The sequence below is a fragment of the Cervus canadensis genome, chromosome 15 (assembly GCF_019320065.1).
Source record: "Cervus canadensis isolate Bull #8, Minnesota chromosome 15, ASM1932006v1, whole genome shotgun sequence".
Classification (NCBI taxonomy): domain Eukaryota; kingdom Metazoa; phylum Chordata; class Mammalia; order Artiodactyla; family Cervidae; genus Cervus; species Cervus canadensis.
In genome coordinates, this window is record NC_057400.1 from 46,342,922 (window position 1) to 46,357,289 (window position 14,368).

The following is a 14,368-nucleotide window of genomic DNA, read 5'->3' on the forward strand; positions in this document are numbered from 1 at the left end:
GTCCATGGGATTCTCCAGGCAAGAATACTAGAGTGGTTGCCATGCCCTCCTCCAGGGAATCTTCCCACTCCAGGAATCAAACCCGCATCTCTTATGTCTCCTGTATTGGCAGGTGAGTTCTTTACCACTAGGGCCACCTGAGAAGCCACTTAATATATTCATCATATATGAAAATGAAGCCCTAACCACTACATACCTCTACATTAGTTTATTACATGTTCTTTTTTTTTTAACAAGGCATTGATAAATGCTCAGTGCATAAGTTAATGCATAAGATAAATGCACTCAAGCATAAGTTAAAATCTGAACCTAAGACAAATCAGGAATCATTAAGATTTTTATTCCAAGCAATGATTATAGTGTAGCAGAAATAAAGTTCTCGTCTATTAGAGTGAATAACGTGAAATATTAAAGACTCAATTCACATGAAAGTCAACCCTGAAGTTGCAAGGGGAAGTCCAAACTATTTTAACCAAGAATGACTGAGGAGCTAGGACACGGCACAGAAAGTTGATCATTTAAAGCTCCAAACCAAAAAATAAAAATAAGAGGATTCAATAATCCCTTTGGGTATTTATTCATCTGCTAAGAGAGGGCCATGAAAAATAGATTACTTAGTCTGACTTAGCTCTACCTAAGTATTATATTCTGATGCAGTGGTGCATTGGGCTTTTAACATGGTTGGTGTCACATTTGAAAGGAGTTGGGGCCAAAGCGAGAGATTGGAGTCCCACCCCAAATATTCTCTATTACATTAGTCTATCCCAGAGCTAAAATGATTCCATTTTTCATCCTCCAAATGCAAACATTTTCTTCTTACCTCCCGAGTCACTTTAAGCCAATATTAGTTTATGTCTCTGAATTGGGATTTACTCCAGAAAGATTTTTTCCTCCTTAAGGGAGGCTGGTTAAATTACATCCAGGCCCCCTCTGGAAATGGGAGATGCAGGAGCCAGACATTTTTCAGGATGAAGTAATATAAGTAAAATGAGAAAGTATTTTTAATTTTGCCTATTTCATTATTTATCCATTCATTATTCCATTCATTTTTGTAAAGTTGTGAGCACAGTAGTTGCTATACAACAAAAACAAAACTTAACTAAGAGACGCTCTACATCTCAGTGGGGAGTCAAATCAACTTGAACTAAAAAATCTAGGACAGAATTTACGAGTGCTTATGTAACATTCTGTGAGTTAATTAATTTCCTCGAATCCTTTATTAATTCCTATCTCTCCAGGTTGTGGTGAATATGTTGCTAATTTGTATGAAAAATCCACTGTCGGTCACAGAGACCCTGAAAACATGCTAGCTCTCTTTTTTCCTGTGTCGGACTACTGATGGGTTAATAAGAATGCTGAGAATTATCTCAAAGGCTTCTCAGGTGTTCTGCTTACTCTTGACACGCTGTCAGTTTGTTGAGATTCTGATTTTAATATGAAGCAAAAAATTACGTATTGTTATTCATAGCAACTCTCCCTGAAGTAGATGTGTTTACACCATCAAAATTAAGTTCATCATGTTTTCTATTTCACAAGACATTTCACTTTTCCTTATTTTATCTGCTAGCTATCTTATCAAGAAATGTGACCTTTTATTTATATCTTAAATCAAAATAACTTTTAAATGGACTTTACCCTGCCTTTCTTGACCTCTTGACAGTTAGTCTGCAGGTGTTGTGTAGCAAAGTATTGTTGGGAGAAAGTTAGGGAACCTGCTGATTTTATCCTGTACTGTCTCCTCTTTGTCAAGTTCAATCTGGTTGTATCTGCTACTGTCTCAAAAATGATGGTAACCTCCTTCTCATTTTCTTGGTAGAATTATCTTTACAGCAGTTATTTCAAACTCTCCCATTTCCTTAATGCAATTAATACTCGCAGATCTGCTATTCCCAAGATTGACTCTCAAAGGACAACTTCCACCCCTACAGTATGGAAAATATTGACACTATTTAACATGCATTTCCTCAGATGTGCCTACATTTACTTCAACATATCTTATCTTAAATTCATCCTATTTGCCCTACAAAGCTCACACAGTAAGGCTTCTCTCCACTTTTCTGCAGTTTTCTAATGCAAATGCAAGCCGACTTTTGGTTTATCCCTTGTCTGTTAACATCAGCAACTAACTGCTTTACTCAACCTTCTGTATTTTCCTCTCTGGGAATAATTTTTCTCCACTTTTAAACATGCTATTTATACCCTACATAAAAAAGGTTTTCAAGGGCCTTCCCTCATGGTCCAGTGGTTGAGAATATGCCTACCAATGCAAGGGGACAGGAGTTTGATACCTGGTCTGGAGAGTCCACATGTCATGGGACAACTAAGCCTGCGTGCCACAACTACTGAAGCCCATGTTCTACAAGAGAAGCCCACACACTACAACTATAGACTAGCCCTTGCTCGCCACAGTGAGAGAAAGCCTGCACACAGCAAGGAAGGCCTAGCACAGCCAAAAATAAATACTAAAAAAATTGTAACTGCAACGTTTCATTATTTAAAAAAAAAAAAGCTTTCAATTTCTGTTGCCTTAAGTGACCATCTTTCTGATGGAAATTTCTCAAATTTCTCAGCATGCATCAACTGGCACCCACACTACCTCTTTTCACTTTCTGTCCACCACTATCTTGCTTTTTTTTAAAAAAAATGAATGGAGTATAGTTAATTACAATGTTGTGTTAGTTTCAGGAATACAGCAGAGTGAATCAATTATACATATATCCTCTTTTTTTTTTAAGATTCTTTTCCCATATAGGTCATTATAGAGTTTTGAGTAGAGTTACCACTCTCTTGCTTTGATTTCCATCAACTAACATAAACTGCTGGCAAAAAAGTTACCAACTCATCCTCCTTGTTCATTCCAGTAGTCTTTATCTAGCCTCAGCTTCCTGAGTAATTTTATGGGATATTCTCTTTCCTTTTTTTTTTTTAATAGTAGAAAATTTTCTGATTTATGTCTTACCTCTCTGACCATCTCAGATTCTCCATTCTCTCCAACCCTCTAAATGAGTGGCTCTCGAAACCCCATAATTAGTTAAGTGATTTTATATATTCCCAAAGATTCAACTGACACCTCTATGCAAATGCATTCTGGACGTATACCCACGTTTTACTTCTCACATTGACAGTTATTTTATTTCTATGAGGATGCACTTATGTCATGTCTAAAGGGCAGAACATGATACTGAACACTATTAAATTAAAAAAAAATCAAAATAGTATGCCAGTGACAGAATCAGTTTTGATAAAAAATTAGAAAAAGTACATATTCTGAAATATCCTACATATGCATTTTAACTAAACATGTTTTCATGATATAGTTTTTCACTAAATTCCTCTTAATCTCAGTACCTGTTTGTATAAGAGGTAAAGAGAGACCGCACCATTGCAGGTACAATAAACTCACTTTTTTGTCTGCATAGTAAGGGTCCAAGTCCTCCAGGGGCTCTGACACCATGCCCGGAGGAATGTCCCCATAGATGAAGGGCAGCTGTTTGCCGGCTTCCAAGTCACTGCTTGGCTTTGGCCCTTCTTCGTCATCATCTTTCTTTTCTTCTTTGGGTTCCTTTGCTTTTCCTTCAGCAATACGTTGTTCAATGAGGGCAAGAGACTGTTTTGTGAAGAAGACAAAGCTCTGAGGTCCCGGGGGAGGCAACATTGCCATCTTTTCATCCTGTATGTTTTATTTCCCCTTCAACTCCTTACATAAGAGGCCTAAGGAGAAACAAAGAAAGCCTTAACTGTTTGCCAGTTAAGAATGACACTTAACAAATAAGAAGAATTATAGTAATAATAAAAAACAGATTCTGGTTTCAATTGCAAGAAGTCATGTGTTCACATAATTACCATCATGTTGAATGAGTACTTACTACGTGACTATCATGTACATGACTTATTTTCCATGCCCTCTAATGAACTTTATTTAAGAATTTGAACTTAGTACTTCACGGATCTTAGTGACAACTTAATTAAAAACGCTTAATTCGCTTTACTTTTCATCTGTGCTTACTCTTAGTGCAATTCAACTTTCCTTGTTTAAAAATCTTTATGACAGGGCTTCGGACAGCACCATTCTCCAGTTCTCCTCTTTCTGCATAACCTGATCCTATTCTGTCTGACATACTCACAGTCTCTGCTTCTCTCTCTTAAAGAAACTCATTTCTATAAATTGAAGTGGTGGAAGATTGTTTTACTCTATTTTACACATTCAGATTTTCTTACAATAAATACATGGGCTTCCCTGGTAGCTCAGATGGTAAAGAATCTGCCTACAATGTAGGAGACTGGGTTCGATCCCTAGGTCAAGAAGATTCCCTGGAGAAGGGAATGGCAACCCACTCCAGTATTCTTGCCTGAAGAATTTCATGCATAGAGGGGCCTGGCGGGCTACAGTCCATGGGATTCGAAAGAGTCAGACACCACTGCGTGACTAACACACACATACACACACACACAATAAATACATGCCATTTTACAAATTAGAAAACATTTTTTTCCTTTTAAATTAAAAACAATTTAGGGAAATGCTTTAGAAGAACAATGAAGATAAAAGGAATTTTGGAAATGTTTGGGATAGATTCAATTTTTAAAGTTAAAAAAAAAAACAACATGATAGGCACTCAAATTATGACTTCCTTAATTGACTTACATGTATACACAAAACACAAAAAGTACAGGAAAGAAAAATTGTTTAATTATATATTATTATTTTGGAATTATTTTGGAATTTTAGAAATAAAAAAGCATAAAATTAACAGTTCTTATTTTAAAAATGATAAGCGCATTATTTCATTGAGTCAAGGTAACTTAAATGAGTCCTTCTGCATTAGGATTGCCTGAGAGTTGGGATACACCAACTTCTAGTATGTCAACCTGCTGTGAACAGCTTGAAAGACTGTGCATTAAGTGATATCTTGATACACAGAGGGAGGATGAGCTAAGAGAAGCCACGGTCTGCTCTTTTATTTTCCACTGTGAAATATAAAATATTAAGCAAATCACAATTGTGACAACACAGGTTATATAGATTCAGAAAAAGAAGTGAAAGGAAGCTGAAACTAATTATTCTTTCTTTTACAGATTTCTCCTCTTCCCATGTTAAACAAAATCAACTCTAGTTATGTTTATAGCAAAATGGATGACTCTTTCCCTTAGCTACTTGAGCACAGTATAAGAATAACAACCCTTATCAGTAAGTAGTAGTGTTAATCACTCAGTCGTGTCCAATTGTTTGCAACACCACCGACTGTAGCCCACCAGTCTCCGCTGTCCATGGAATTCTCCAGGCAAGAATACTGGAGTGGGTTGCCATTCCCTTCCACAGGGATCTTCCTGACCCAGGGATCCAGCCTGGGTCTCCTGAATGGCAGGCAGATTCTTTACTCTCTGAGCCACCAAGGAAGCCCTTATCAGAATTCTATCCATTTTTTAAAGGTGGAAAACCAGTTTAAAAACAACATAAAAGCAATCATTTTGCAGTGTAAATTTATGTAAAAACTTATAAAGCAAATTTAGCTTTTCTGAAAAATAATATTTTTATGTTTTATCACACAGCTCAGTTGGGAAAAAATATGCCTGCAATGCAGGAGACCTGGGTTTGATTCCTGGGTTGGGAAGATCCCCTGGCAGGCTACAGTCCATGAGGTCGCAAGAGTTGGATACAACTTAGCAACTAAACCACCACACACTTGAATCTGGGTCTTGCCATGGCAATGTCTTAACACATTTCTTTTTAACTCTGTTAAAATATTTTTACCAAATAGTTAACCTGGGCATGTTTCTATACCAGATATATAGAGCTGTGACAGTAAGGAGGAAACAGTTTCTGTGTTTATGAAAGTTCTAAAAAGGAATACCAATTGAACCAAAGCATACAGAAAAACCTGGTTTGACCATAGTAAAGTAAAGTAAAGTCACTTAGTCGTGTCCGACTCTTTGTGACCCCACGGACTGTAGCCTACCAGGCTTCTCTGTCCATGGGATTTTCCAGGCAAGAGTACTGGACCATTTCCTTCTAGGAGAATACAATTAGTTTAACTCACATTCTTTTTTTATATCTTGAAAGTAGAAACAAAGATAGAGAAATTAGGCATGTATCAGGAGAGAGGGGACCATATGTAAGAGAAAGTAGTGAATTCTCTGGTTTAAGAACAAAATTTCAAACATTTCTGACAAATTCAGAACTCTTTTAGTATCCTCTCCAAATATGCAAAACTAAAACCCTCTTATAAATAGCAGGTATATAGCAATCATTCACGGGAAAGAACATGTTGAAAGCCATGCAATGGCAAAGTTAGAAATAAGAACATATCTCTACCTGGATTCAGAATTATGGAATTTTATAATTATGGAAAAGAACAAAGTCAGTCTATTCTGCTGGCCACAAGCAGCTAATAATACTGCTTTTGAACAAAATTTGAAGAGTTAATGACTACATGTTTGCTGGCTTTCCTGGGTTTTAAAGTATTTGACTAAGATTATTTACTTCATTGGACTTCTCAGGGGTGCTGGTGGTAAAGAACCCACCTGCCAATGCAGGAGTTGTAAGAGATGTGGGTTCAGTCCCTGGGTTGGGAATATCCCCTGGAAGAGGGCATGGCAACCCACTCCAGTATTCTTGCCTGGAGAATCCCATGGACAGAGGAGCCTGGTGGGCTACAGTCCAAAGGACTGCAAAGAGTTGGACATGACTGAAGCGACTTAGCATGTGTGCATTCATTTACTCCATTGTTTCTATAAATTCAAACCAGTAAGAAGAAACATTTATTTTGATGGAAACTAAAGCTGAGATGATTTTTTTTTTTTAAGAAAGTAGTGAAAGATAAGAAATATCACAATGTGCACATTCAAAAGCAGGCCAGGGTGACTCATGAGAGAATGAATTATGACTCATCATTTCACTACTAGGTAAGTACTCAAAAGAATTGAAAACATATCTCCATAAAGCTTGTAGATGAATGTGCATAGCAGCATTATTCTTAATAGCCAAATAGTGGAAACAATCCAAATGTCTGTCAACTGACAAAATGAAGTGCATCCACATAATGAAATATTACATGAAAATAAAAATTAGTAAAATATGAACACATGTTACAACACAGATGAACCCTGAAAACCATATGAAGGTAGCCAGATCCAAAAGGCCACAGGCTGGATGGTTCCATCCGTATGAAATGTTCAGAATAGTCACATCCTCAGAGACCAAAAGAACATTATTGTTGCCAGAGGCTAGCGGGAGGGAATAGTGAGAAATGACCATTAATGGTTATGGGGTTAATGGTTAATAGGAATGAAGTTTCTCAGAGAGATAAAAAAAGTTCTAAAATTAGGTAATGCAATGATTGTGCAACTCTGTAACTATGCTATAAATCACTGAATTTACACTTTAAAGGATGATTTTTATGATATGTAAGCTATACCCCCATAAAACTTTTATAAACAATTTCTAAGAAACCTGAATCATGAAATTCATGAAAACTGTCCTACGTCAAGAAAAGAGGTTTAGAAAATGGAAACAAATGCACATGTTCAACACCAATCTCTGCATAAGTCTCTATGGTCTCAGTATAAACACAGAATTGCTTTTGGTGTAAGATTAGTTTAGGAGAAGCTATGATTTAGTTTTAGCACTTGAAGGCCAAGCCTGGTACAATTTATTAAACTGTGGTCACAAATCACTTGATTCCAGAAGTTAATAGCCTTTTGGAAACTGTACTATATCTCTCTGAGAAACAAGGTGGTGAATGCAGTTGCCATTTGGGTTTAGGAGATTCCTCAACACTTCTCGAAATCATAAAGGTAAACAGGGGTTACTTGTCCTGATTGACTTTAAGTGTACACATACTTGATCTCCTGGGAGAAGAGATGGCTGAAGAACTGGTATTTTTGTATATCTTACATTCAAATGGAGATGTCACATCTTTCAAGAATTATTTGACAGAAATTCCAGTAAGTAGATGTCATGAACTCAGATATCCAATACTCTTCCAATATTGTTATTTTCTTTTTCCCTGTTTTTCTTGTCCTCACTCTCTATTCATGCACATTCTCATTATACAGTTTACAAATCACTAAAGTATATGCAAACAGTGAGGGTGGTGGGTGATTCAAGTCAGTGGTACCACAATTGGAGATACTTTCCTCAAGCTAAATTGAAGGAAGACGCTAAGCACTTGCTTAACATGAGGGTCTTGAAAAAAGTAAGTTGAAGAGCTTTGGGTCAGATTCCATAATCATCCTCTAGTTTGGTGGGTAGAGGGGAAATCACAGCCCCCTATCTGGATGATGGGAAAACATAATGTGTACAAATTTTTGAGGGTAATTTTGTAATATCTATCAAAAGCCTTAAATATGTTGATTCATTTTTATTGCCAAATAACTTTCCTTCTAGGAATGTAACCAAAAGCAATAATCTCAGATGTCTTTAAACATTTATGAAGATATTTACTGCAATGTTTTTATAATATTGAAAAAGTGTAACCTATCCAAAAGTCTGTCAGGGTTTCATTAAATGAAAAAATGAACATATAATAGGAAACTGAGTGGCATCTAAAGAGTGCTTTTAAAGACTATTTAATAAATTTTACAAATCTTATAAAAATAACAGAATATAGGGTACACAAACAAAAACATGTACTTATTTTTTACTTACTTTTTAAAAATGCATTGAAAGTATGAAATTAAATGTACTGTATATTTAATGAATGCTAGCTGAAGGATTAGGAGATATTTACTAATTTATTTATATTTTTTTCAAATTTTAACAATAAAAATATCATACTCTTTTATGAAAAGTGAAGTGAAGTGAAAGTCACTCAATTGTGTCTGACTGTTTGCGATTCCATAGACTATACAGCCCATGGAATTCTCCAGGCCAGAATACTGCAGTGGGTAGCCGTTTCCTTCTCCAGGGGATCTTCCCAATCCAGGTTCAAACCCAGGTCTCCCACGTTGCAGGCGGATTCTTTACCAGCTGAGCCACGAGGGAAGCCCAAGAGTTGCCAAATGAACCAGTAATTCTATTCCTACATACAAGTAACCCCAGAACAGCACAAGAGGTTAGAGGCACTAACAGTACAGTAAAAAGTCTGCACATAACTATGCAGCTGGCCCTCTATAGCTGCAGTTCCACATCCACAGATTCAACCAAAAACATGTACTTAAAAAAGAAGCACTGAAATTTATTTGACCTCTGGTGGCTCAGCGGTATAGATTCCACCTGCCAATGCAAGAGACATGGGTTCAATCCTTGGGTCAGGAAGATCCTCTGGAGAAGGAAATGGCAACCCAAGTCTAGTACTCTTGCCTGGGAAATCCCAAGGACAGAGGGGCCTGGCAGGCTACAGTCCATTGGGTCTCAAAAGAGTCAAACATGACTTAGTGACTAACCAGCAACAAGACAGTTAATAAAATTAGCCAATATTTATTCTTTCTTTTTAAGTTTATAATTTGAAAATACCATATTTTCATGTATTAATATCGATGAAAGTATTTTCAGAACTCTCTTATTTTCGAGCTATTACCTATATATGTATGCATCTACAATCTGCCTATTTTTATCTTCTGCATCTTTCCAGTCAAAGCAATGTCCGCTTCCAGTTCACGACAATGGTCTTATTCCATGTGTTTATCACTCTTTGGCTTCTAAATCCCCACTGCATTGAAAACAAAGATGCACAGTAGGGAACCAACGGTTTTATGACATCACTGAAAACCAAAAAAAGACACTAAAGAGTTTTCACAAAACTAAAGAGATAGCGATAGATAGTGATAGAGATATAGACAGACTCCCCTGGTGGCTCAGACGGTAAAGCTCTGCCTACAATGCGGGAGAACCAGGTTCAATCCCTGGGTCAGGAAGATCTCTTACAGAAGGAAATGGCAACCCACTCCGATATCCTTGCCTAGAAAATCCCATGGACAGAGGAGCCTGGCTGGCTACAGTCCCTGGGGTCGCAAAGAGTCAGACGCGGAGGGACTTCACTTTCAGAGAGATAGCAGATGGGATTACCCTAGAGAGGAGATAAGAGGAGAAGGCAAGGCCTAAAACACTCATCTGAGAATGCTCAAGAAAGAAATACTTCTTTCTAGCACAGAAGTCATAGAGTTGGTACACAAGCAAGTATGTCACAAACCAAGTTTTGGTTAGTCAAACCCTTGACTAACCAAGAATTATCAATTTAACAACTTGCAGTTTGCTATCCCACAATTCCTTCTATACTCCTGTATAAGGCAGCAGAATTCATCCTGAGGCTAAAACCAAAACGTTAATCTCTGGATTAACTGAGATAAGACCTCTGGGATGTCCATATTCATTTTAGGTGAAAGCCGAGTGGAGTCTGGGGCAAGATGGATTCTTCTTCTTGCCCATGTTTCCTAAAATGAAGCCAGTCTATCAACTCATCAGATACATACAGATAGCTTGCACTCATCCTGCCTTTTCAAGGGAGTACTTATTTGGAAAACAGGCCTACATAAAGGCAGAAGAAACCCTGACCAACATCACAACCTTTTATTTATAACTACTAATAGATAACTAAGGGTAAACCGGTAATCAAAACTACCAAACATGAAATTGAAGGACTAAGATGTACAGATCAAACTCTTAACTCCAGAAGAAATGGAAAAGCAAACATAGGGGAATATTAAGGGTTTAAAATTAGCATTCCCAGAGAAATTTGAGAGGATAGAGAACAATATCAAGAATCTATAATATGAAATTAATGAGTCTTATTTCCTATCATTTTCTTAAATACCACTATTTCAAAATAGTAAGTACTTTCCCTATAGCTACCAGAAAATATTTATGTCAGAATGAGGGTATACTCCATTCTCAACATAAGTATATAAAAGAATCACGTGTATAACTTAAAAAAATACAGCTGTCAGGGTTTATCCAAGTAATGCTGAGATAAAACTTTTCAGGGAGGGTTTAAGCTTATCAACTTTATAAAAATCATAAAATATTGACGTGACTTCTTTTAAGAACCATTTTTTTAAAGCAACAAATGCACTAAATCAAAACATCAGACTGGGGCTTCCCTGGTGGCTCAGTGGTAAAGAATCCACCTGCCAACACAGGAAACACTGGTTCAATCCCTGGTCCAGGAAGATCCCACATGTTGCAGAGCAACTAAGCCTGTGTGCTGCAACTACTGAGCCTGTGCTCCAGCGCCCAGGAGCCACAAGTCCTGGGCCCACCTGCTGCAACTAGGGAAGCCTGTGCACCCTAGAGCCTCTGCTCTGCAACAAGAAGCCACCACAATGAGAAGCCTGCCCACCTCAGCTGGAGAGCAGCCCCTGCTCATCACAGCTAGAGGAAACCCACACAGCCACAAACTGCATACATTTTTATAAAAAATCAGACGAACACTGTAAATTAATGACCAGGTTTCATTATTTAATAGAGAAAACAAATGCAATTGAAACCACACAAAAATTTTTGGGTTCTGCTTTATTTGAAAAGTAGGGAGTGGGAAGTAAAATATGAAAATTTGAAGTCTCCATGTTAAAACTGAAAGGATAAACATACATTCCATCGATAAAAACAACACGTTTTTGAACTCTGAATCTATATCATGCTCATTAAAGAAAGAAGTTTTTGGAATGAGGTGGGGAAAGGAGGAAATGAAAGAGGTTGAGCAAGAGAAGGAAGATAACAGACAAACTGAACAGGAAAGGAGACTGTAATTGGGGAAAAAGGAGAAAGACTAACAAAAATACCCTAAATCCCTCAGCTCCCTTCTAGCTACAAAGTCCAAGATAATAAAAAAGCAAAGCAAGTTCTTTGCCATATTAGTTTTTATTTTTAATCCTCAACATTTTAGCATCACTCATGCTGTATTCCCTGTAGCTCTGCTGGTAAAGAATCCACCAGCAATACAGGAGACGTGGGTTCAATCCCTGGGTCAGGAAGAGCCCCTGGAGAAGGAAATGGCAACCCACTCTAGTATTCTTGCCTGGGAAATTCCATGGCCAGGAAAGCCTGGCAGGTTGCAGCCCAAGGGATCACAAAGAGTTGGTCATGACTTGGCTATTAAACCACACATGGTATTACTCATATCCCTTCATCACTATTAAGCCTGCAAATTTCAGTTTTGTATCCTTTATTCTCTCCATTTTCATTTGAGGTAAGCAATGCACCTCCTGGGAGTGTCCCCCACACTCACTCATCCTTCAAATCCATGGGCTCTCACGTGAGCTCAGATAATGTTTGCTAAGCAATAGGCATGGAGAGGAATAGCTATTACTGCTTAAAAAAAAAAAAAAAAAAATACCAAGAGTTACCTTTAGCCTTTCCAAGTATGTCTTTTAAAAAGCTGTTCTTCCATGGTGACTATGGTTAATAATACTGTATTACAGGTTTGAAAGCTGCTGAGAAAATAAACTTTAAAAGTGTTCATCACAAGAAAAAAAAATTTAACTATGCATGACAGATAGTATCTAGACTTACTGTGGCGATCATTTCACAATGTATACAAATATCAAATTATTATGCTGTATATCTGAAATTAGTTACAATGTTATATGCCAATTATTCTTCAGTTAAAAAAAAGCTGATCTTCAACTTTCAGGAATAAATGACAACACTGCAAAAAAAAAAAAAAGAAGATATTAAAAGAAGCATGTTTATCAGCTTAAGAACTAAAGTACTAGTTGTTCAGTCATGTCCGACTCTTTATGACTCCATGGAACTGTAGTCTGCCAGGCTCCTCTGTCCATGGAATTCTCCAGGCAAGAATACTGGAGTGGGTAGTCACTCCCTTTTCCAGGGGATTTTCCCGACCTAGGGATCAAACCCAGGTCTCCTGCACTGCAGGCAGATTCTCTACCATCTGAGCCACCAGGGAAGCCCTTAAAACTCAAGGTACGTGGTAATTTATGAATGCTATTTATGAATGTGAACACTTTTAAAAAAATAATTTTTCACTTTATATAAGTTTCTCCAGTTTCCTTTCAAATTTGAGTTTCTGTAAGACATTGAAAGTATGGCTCAATTTCCAAAATGTAAAATATAAAATGGGCAAAAGTTTTCATGAGGTGTACTTGCACTCAATACAGGAAAATCTGAACTGGTTTCAGTAGCTCACAGATCATTTTATCTTGACCTTTTCTATCACAATCCACATTCTATGTTTTACAGCTATTGACTCCGTACATATGACTTAACTTCTCTGAGCCTCAGGTTCCTAGTTTGAAAATGGGGTTAATAATCACTGCCTAAAAGGGTGGTTAGGATTGGGATGGTTAAGTGTATATAAAGAGCATAGGAGAGAGTTTTTCATATAGTAACCTTAAATGGTGCCATTAATATTATTAACTTGTCTCATTCTTTCATTTAAATTTCTTGCTGGGGTCAATTTCATCATACATATGTAACTAAGATCTATTAATTATGATCAACTTGAGGATATTTCAGTTTATAGAAATATATTAGCCTGTAATACTTTGGCCACCTGATGCGAAGAACCGACTCATTGGAAAAGACGCTGATGCTGGGAAAGATTGAAGGTGGGAGGAGAAGGGGACGACAGAGGATGAGATGGTTGGATGGCATCACCAACTCGATGGATTTGAGTTTGAGTAAGCTCCAGGAGTTGGTGATGGACAGGGAAGCCTGGTGTGCTGCCGTCTATGGGGCTGCAAAGAGTCAGACACGACTGAACTGAAATGATTAGCCTTTTAAGCATGAAACATAGCTCATATATGTGTATAACCTAAGCAGAGATTTGATTTAGAGAAGTGATTCAAGTGCAAGTTCAGGAGCTAAAAGTCCTAAAGTTTGAATCCTAGGTTTTCCAGTAACTAGGTATGTGATCTTGTATATTAAAGTTATGCAACCTCTCTGAGCCCAAAGATGGCAAATCATTTATAAAAGAACCGGTTACTTCATAAAACATAATGTTAAACAGTAAGGCATTTTGATTACTCAGAGATTTAGATTGCTACTGAGTTTCATTTAAGTAAATCCCCATTATTTTGCCCTGAACTTTATATGAAGATTTGCAAGATATCTTTTATTTATACAAAGTTAGGTGGTTCAAGAACTATCATTAAGATTTTTTCTTTTTTTTTTTTAAACTTAAATTTGTATTTGTGAACAGACTCGAAAGGAAATGAATTCTACCACTTGGTTCACTGTCTAAGAAGCATTTAAGTATCATTAATAGAGTCTCTGAACAGAGAACAAGAATGATCCCTTCCTTCAGGCAAAGAAATATGACAGTCTCTAGACAGTTTTAGGGACTTTAGGTACTTTCTATGGCTCTGAACATACTGTTTCAAAAACTGGATTTTTATCATCCTATATTAGCCGCAGACATCAGGAAGCTGTTTGGGGGGATTCCTTTAATCTTCAGAGTCCTGTGAAGCC

General features: G+C 37.2%; 1 protein-coding gene and 1 long non-coding RNA gene across 2 annotated transcripts in view; one reads left to right on the forward strand and one right to left on the reverse strand.

The window, feature by feature from the left end:
* LOC122453743 overlaps window positions 1-14,368 on the forward strand; it is a 173,704-nt gene that overhangs the window by 130,035 nt on the left and 29,301 nt on the right. The gene's annotated exons all lie outside the window — the stretch shown is intronic.
* SCN9A (sodium voltage-gated channel alpha subunit 9) overlaps window positions 1-14,368 on the reverse strand; it is a 164,569-nt gene that overhangs the window by 89,527 nt on the left and 60,674 nt on the right. Inside the window, exon 2 of the mRNA XM_043487903.1 lies at window positions 3,404-3,711. Coding sequence (XP_043343838.1) covers window positions 3,404-3,661 — 258 coding nt within the window. The 5' untranslated portion in view covers window positions 3,662-3,711. The remainder of the gene's footprint in view (window positions 1-3,403; window positions 3,712-14,368) is intronic.